The sequence below is a fragment of the Penaeus chinensis genome, chromosome 21, assembly GCF_019202785.1.
Source record: "Penaeus chinensis breed Huanghai No. 1 chromosome 21, ASM1920278v2, whole genome shotgun sequence".
Taxonomy (NCBI): Eukaryota; Metazoa; Arthropoda; class Malacostraca; order Decapoda; family Penaeidae; genus Penaeus; species Penaeus chinensis.
In genome coordinates, this window is record NC_061839.1 from 9,424,516 (window position 1) to 9,432,000 (window position 7,485).

The 7,485-nt window shown below is 41.7% G+C and overlaps 1 protein-coding gene across 1 annotated transcript in view; it reads right to left on the reverse strand.

Annotated features, from left to right (window-relative positions):
* Positions 1–479: 479 nt before the first annotated feature.
* LOC125036357 (vesicular acetylcholine transporter-like) overlaps positions 480–7,485 on the reverse strand; it is a 150,069-nt gene continuing 143,063 nt past the window's right edge. Inside the window, exon 3 of the mRNA XM_047628923.1 lies at positions 480–4,444. Coding sequence (XP_047484879.1) covers positions 1,702–3,444 — 1,743 coding nt within the window. The 5' untranslated portion in view covers positions 3,445–4,444 and the 3' untranslated portion in view covers positions 480–1,701. The remainder of the gene's footprint in view (positions 4,445–7,485) is intronic.

The following is a 7,485-nucleotide window of genomic DNA, read 5'->3' on the forward strand; positions in this document are numbered from 1 at the left end:
AGCTTGCTTTAGAGCAGTTTCGCCCTTTTGCGTGACGATAGATTAATCAAGGTCGTTTCCCTCATTTAACTCACATGCAGACAACAACAGGTAAGTCAGTTCAGCTCACCTATTAAACATGGCTTTACGAAATCTTCGCTTTGCTTGATGCATATAAACTCTCATATAAAAACCGATAAGATAAATAGAAAAGATAAATGTTGTACTGCGTTGACTTAATAACGGTCGAATCTGACTTTTCTGTCAAATTTGTGATCAATTTCTTTCTCTGATAATTTCTTACTGATATGGTTAAGTAAGATGTAAATCGAAGGCCTCACATTCAACACAAATGATTCTATATAAATATATCATCCAAGATTACTAATAACTGATAGCCCAAGGTTTCCGAAGCCTCACTTAATGCCAATTTCATAAAAAGTTTATATTTTGATTGGGGTCACTTGGGTGTCCATACAATGAAAAGGATGACTAACATAACACGTTCGAACTCTTTAATACATTTACATATATATCCATCAACACGAACAATAGAACGCTGGAACTACATGATTATTATTATTTTTTTAATGGTCACACATATCAATTCTTTTAAATGAGGATTCGGAAGTACTTGGCGATTTAAAAAGATTCTAGATTCTAGTTTCTAGAGTGATTCGTGAGCTTGGCTACCATAAGAACTGCGTGCAGACGGCTCGTGATGGGGCTAACGTTAGGGACTGCCACACACACCAACACTCCGCCATGTTCGAATCATTTGGCGATTAACGGTCATATGGGAATGGTCGGATTTTGAATTCAAACGGCTTGTAACAGAAAACTCTTGGACCTTCCTATCTCTACGACGAATTAAAGCTATCATACGGTGACCGTAACATAACGAAATATGACATTGACTACTGTCGCGCGGAGATGATAAGTCATCACTGGGCATTGCATTTTGATGATAGATTCTATGGCTGTATATTGTGTTCTGATGACAATGGATTGGACAAAGCCACTCTCACTATTTTAGGATATTATTTTAACGATAAGGCATCTATTTCTTTCATATTGAATCTTTATTTTCCACCAAGAAATGGTTAATTGACATATTTTCTGCTTGTTTGCTAAATAAACACGATGAACTGGCGGTACCGTTGCAAAGTACTCTAAGCATTGTGTAGGCTAAACAGAATCTAACGGAACCCATAGCAGAGTCTTGGGTGCTGGTGTCCCTAACTCTTTAATAGATTCTAACTATGTACAACTATAACTACATCAACTAGTACTGATACTGGAAACAGGAAAGTAACTAACCAGCGCTTGATCTGAAGTTTAGATATCCTCGACCAACATAGAATATTGTGCATTCATTATATCATGCAGCATAAATGTCATAACAACATTCCCTCTGTACATGTTATAGTTCATCTGACAGGTATCATTAACCAACCAGTAATAACAATTTTTCCAAATAATATAAAAGTTTATATCTCACTGTGCGTACACCACTTCATGTATGCTATTGCATTACAGAAAAATAAATAATGTTACAAAATTGCAATAAAGTTACATTTATGAATTTGTGACTCTTAACTGTGAATATTTTGCACATTTCAACCTCTATATACAATAACACATAAGAAGCATGGGTGCATAACTCCAGGTTTTATTTCGTTTTTTTATCAAATACATTACTAGATCAACAATATATTGTATTTACTGGTCGTAATGGAAAGTTCCTCCTTGCTGCATCTGCTGTTGCCTGAATGGGTTGTTGTCCACCGGCCTTTGTGTCACAGTTCTGTTATCACTAGTTACGTGACCATTTGCTCCCTGGTTATTGTAGTCTGTAACTTGCATTTCCATAGCCTCATAAGTGCCATAATTTTCTTGTTGTCCTTTGGAGAGTTTTGAAAATTCTAGGTGATTCTTATCTCCTCCAGGCACTTGCTGGCCCTCCTGCATGGTGTAAGTCTGGAAATCGCCTTGAGGAGGATCTTGCATGTTCAGCTGTTCTTGGCCTTCCTCTTCGAAGGGCTTATAGTCATACACGTGGCGGAGGGAATAAAGTATGGGGCAGTATAAAAGATTGGAAAGGGCGATGCCGATGTTGAGTGCCACGAAACCAATGGTTGTCACTACACTGCCAGCAATCATCGGTCCAAACGCATAGGCGAGAGAGTAAGAGATGTCCGCGATAGCATAGATAGAGCCATAAACGCTGACGTACCGGGTGTCCACCAGGTATCCCAGCGTAGGAAGAAGGGCCGTGTCTATAAGAGCAATGCCGAAGCATATGACACATATGGGCATCATCACGACCCAGTAATTTGTTGCAAACGGCAAGAAGAAGCAGCTGATTCCTTCTAATGCTAAGCCTCCGGCAGCCATCATCCACTGGTAGTTCGGATACTTCTTTGACATCTTCACAGTCAAGACGACCCCAGCGACATGAGGGAAGAATGACGGCAGCCAGATCATGCCCAACTGCCATTCTTCCACCTCCATGTTGTCCATCATCCACACGCTGATGGTAGGCTCAAGGAAAGCTAACGATACGTTAGACATCATGAGAGCTCCTGCACAGCAAAGGATGTATGGATCCATGAAGAGCCTAAATATAGGCGTTCCTTTCTTGTGCTCCATGCCGAGCTCTTTCTTTTGATCTCTTATAGGTCTCATAACTAACCTCAGTGCCACCGCATCGAATAGCGAGACGAAAGCTAGAATCAAAAATGGCATCTCTTTCCCAGCAAATTGATATAAAGTGCCACCAAACGGTGGGGCAACCAGGCAACCAAATGATATAAAGGCAAGGGCTATACCAAGGGCTTTTGTCCTTTCTGATTCTTCTGTGTAAGTATCGGCAATCATAGCCAAGCCAGACGTATCAGCAAATGCTGAACCAACGCCCTGTAAACTCCTGGCGAAGAAGAGCACACCGTATGAGCGGCCACATGCGAAGATGGCTGTCGATAAGAACATAACAATGAGCCCAAAGGTCATAGGAATATCGTACCCGACCTTATCAATGATGGTACCTGATATGGGGTTTACCATAAGCTGTATAAGAGCTTTGGAGGCAAAGAGAATCCCTATAGCTGTGTCTTCTCCCTCGTACACAGTGACCTGATTAATATACTTTGGCTTTGGTGTTACTGTATAGTTCCCCGTAGCATTGGCATAGTACCTGATGCTAGACTCATTGTACCTAATCATACTCCCTCCTTCCAGATGTGTCGTCCAAGAACCAATCCTTCGCAGGTAGTCTGGAATGATGGGCACAATGACCATATACAACATGTTATCCAGCAACAACGCGATGCTGACAATCACCAGCACTATTTTCCTCTGCACTCGAGGCTCCTTCATGCAGTCGTATAGTGCGTCCCATATCTCCTGGAGGCTCAGGTTGACCCCTGGCACTACGAAATTCTTTACCGTGTCTTTAAAGGACATTTTGGTGAATTCTTTTTCTTTCTTAAAAGTCGAAACTTCTGTGGTAGATTTCAGTTAATGGAAATCCGGGTTTTATCTCGTTATTCGAAACAAGTATTTTTACAAGGCATTTTAAAAGATATGTTTGCAATCATTCAAGATGACATGATAACGATGCTTGTCCATTCAGTACTGACCTTCCCGGACCCACATGCGTTCATGCCTTATCAATCTCGTCTGTGGGATGGCCTGCAATTAAAATCTGCCTCCTCCCTCTCTTTCCTTTTACTGAAGGTGCGCCCGATCTGGGACGACCTGCCTGGGTTTTGTTTAGTAATGAGAGCAGGCCGACGTCGATGGCTCTTCACATTAGAGAGTGAAGGGCACTTGAGATTACGGGCAGAGATCAAGAGGCGACTGCTGAGAACAAGGAGCTTCCGAAACGATTCCGGGCTTCGTATGAAACTCTAAACACGTATTCTCTACGTATTATTCTTCACAATCAAATTAAATAGGTTAAACGGTAATGATGTTTTCTGCTGCCTAATCGAACATCAACAGGGGTGTGGAAAGGATGCGTAACTGACTAACGGAAAACAAAACGGTATTTCATATCACAAAAATATTGTAGCAAAATTACACTAAGCAGTAATTCTACTTATTAATGTACGATTTGTTAGTGCACGACTTTCTTGAATTTTCACTCTAATGTTTTTTTCCTATTTTCTAATAATTCATCTCTCTGGTTTCCAGAGATTCTCTCAGGCGTGCAACTTCACTACACAACATTGGCTAGCCGCCGGGATGAAGGGATCGTGTTGCAAACAGATCCTGTTGCCAGAAGAGGTTGATGCTGACGGTGATGGTTGGTGGTGGTATTGTGGTGGTTGTGGCGGTGGTGGTGGAGTAGTGGTAGTTGGTTGAGGTTGGAGATAATTGGTAGAGAAGGGAACGAAGATAGGCCGCCTCGCGTCCTCTCGTGTTGGTGCTTCTCCTCCCTCCCTCACACTGCCCTCTCGACCTTTGAAGAGGAGAGAGAAGATCGTCGTTAGTTGGAGGCCATTGCTTTTTATAGGTTGGTACAAGGGGACGGTGTTGTTCGTGCTACCGTTTGTGTCGTGTTTGTTTGTGTCGTGGAGGGAAGGGGGGTTGGGGGAAGTTGCGGGAGGGGGGGGGGGGGGAGAAGGAGACAGATGGTTTAGTGTCTGGGAGATAGCCAATCATGATGCAGGTCGTGCTTTGTGTGTATGAATAGCTTCGGCCTGTCCCACAGAGTGTGATTCATGTACGTGTGTATGGCTTGTGTGAGAGGCTGTTGCTGTGTCTTGAGTAACGCGTGTGGTAAGTTATGTGTTTCGTGTTTCTCTTATGGCTGTGTCCTGTAGCCGTAAACTAGGATTGCTCTGCAGATCGCGTGTGAACGTGTTGTTATCCAGATGATATGTGAGATGTAAGTCGAGTATTATTTTTTTCTTCGTTCTCTCCCTGTCTCTGTTTCCGTATAAATAATGCATCCTGCTCTATAGTTTTGTCTGTCGTAGCGTGGGGGAGTGGAATATGCTTTGCAGCATGAGAGAAGTGATTTGTGTTTTGTTTGTGATGTTGTGAAGAATGACTTGTTGTCTTTGTGTTGTTTACTCTTAAGTTATAGCTATAAGACGTGCAGGTACCGCGTAGGATGTTGTAATTCAAATTAGAATAATATAGTCATAGTAATTTCAAATTATATTTAATAGACATGGCATATTCTGTATAGGTTTCGTTAAATGAATCTACTTATTGGGAAATCTTATGTTGCAAATAGAAATGAAATAACGTTTTACCATGTGATGAATTAAGGACATCTGAATAGATACAAGCTTTTGTAATGTATTTTAGTATAATTAATGCTATATCCTAGTATATACATAGGTAATGACGCCCTTGCACGAACTTTCTTATCTGATTGCATGAGAAAGAGAGCAATCCATTTATCATAAACGTGGACTGTGAAATGAATATGATTTTTTTTTCTTTTTGTAGCTTTAACTATTAGAAAAACATGACATTAGTAGAAGTACTGCAAGGGATACGTATATTCCTTTATCAGGTAGCAAATGTTGATAATAGTAGACCTGAGAAACACTACAGACTCTCATTGGTGTATTTATACGTCAAACATTACTGAAAGTTCTTAAGTTCTGAGATGTGAAAGCTTTGTTACAAAGTGCAGAGCAAGTACCTTGTAACGAAAAGTATGTGTATATATAATGTACAGACTTTGAAAAACACATAAACATGTAAGAACATTGGAATCGCTGGCCTGATACTGCCTAACGAAGTGTCTTTATAAAGCTCAAAGGACAAGCGAAGTATGTGATTTTCCACAGTTAGCAAAAGTGTTAGTTTGTTGTAGATGTAGAGAGGATTTGTATAAGAAGGGGACCAAAACAGACCGTAAGCAACATTGAAGTTCGTAACTATGGGGAGACGTTGCAGTTACTGTGCATTTATCAAGGGGTGGCTATGAGATAGCAAAACAACAGGTAATGCACAAATGTTAGTACATGGAATATGTAATTTCTAAGGGGTACTTAAATCAACACCCATAAGTTTCTTAAAGCCTAAAAGACTTTTCCATATATTAGTTTTATTTCCCTGCTCCCAGCAATAAGAATTTTAGATGGAGCTAAATAAATAGACGCACGATTATTTTTGTACTGATAACCATAACTGGGAAGAGTCGAAGACTTAACCTATTCGAAATTCTGAATTATAAAGTGTATATTGTTTCTAAAGAAATCTGTGGTAGGATTGAGATGAGACAGAGAGAGAGAGAGAGAGAGAGAGAGAGAGAGAGAGAGAGAGCGAGAGAGAGAGAGAGAGAGAGAGAGAGAGAGAGAGAGAGAGAGAGGGGGGGGGGGAAGGTGAGAGAGAAAAAACATGTGAGAGAGAGAAAAAAAGTGAGAGAGAGAGAGAGAGAGAGAGAGAGAGAGAGAGAGAGAGAGAGAGAGAGAGAGAGAGAGAGAGAGAGAGAGGGGGGGGGGGGGGAGGTGAGAGAGAGAAAACATGTGAGAGAGAGAAAAAAAGTGAGAAAGAGAGAGAGAGAGAGAGAGAGAAAGAGAGGGGGGGGGGGGGGGTAAGAGAGATAAAAAAATGTGAGAGAGAGAAAAAATGTGTGTGAGAGAGAGAGAGAGAGAGAGAGCGAGAGAGAGAGAGAGAGAGAGAGAGAGAGAGAGAGAGAGAGAGAGAGAGAGAGAGAGAGAAAGGTAGGGAGGGAGGGAGGAAAGGTGAGAGAGAGAAAAAAAATGTGTGTGTGTGAGAGAGAGAGAGAGAGGGAGGGAGGGAGGAAAGGTGAGATAGAGAAAAAGATGTGTGTGAGAGAGAGAAAGAGAGAGAGAGAGAGAGAGAGAGAGAGAGAGAGAGAGAGAGAGAGAGAGAGAGAGAAGTTGGAAGGAGGAAGGGAGTGAGAAAGAAAGACAGAAAGAGAGATGTAGAGAGATCCAGAGACAGAGAGTTGTTATCCAGATACCGTTTATCTCTAACTAACTCAGCGTTTGTGTTCAACTATATGTCTGTTTTATGATGCTAACGGACAATGGATAAATTGTATATTTTGTCTGTTAGTCTCTATACCAGAGGAGCAAAAAAAAAATCAAAACTCAACCAAGTTCCCTAGCATAGCAGACATATCATCCTATCGAGGGCCAACAAAGCTATGATCACTCCTGCAAGCGCCAGTGTCTTGCGGGTCCTCAATAGCCTTGTTGTTGGTGCCCTTTTGTGGCCCAAGGGTAGGTGGGGGGTGGGTGGGGGGGTCGGGCTGGGTCGGAGGGAGGGAGGGAGCGAGGGAGGGAGGGAAGGAGGGAGGGGGAGCAGAGAGAGAGGACCGCTTGTATGACGTAACTTCGTTCCCTTCCCACCTGTAAATGGAAAAAAGGAAGGGAAAAAAAAAGAGAAGAGAATGGAAATAAAGGGAAAATAACTACATAAGTTCGCTTGCTACAACAAATACTAGAGGCTACAGAAATGAAAGAAAATAAACGAAAAGAAAAGAAAGAGAAGAAGTAACAGGAAAACACC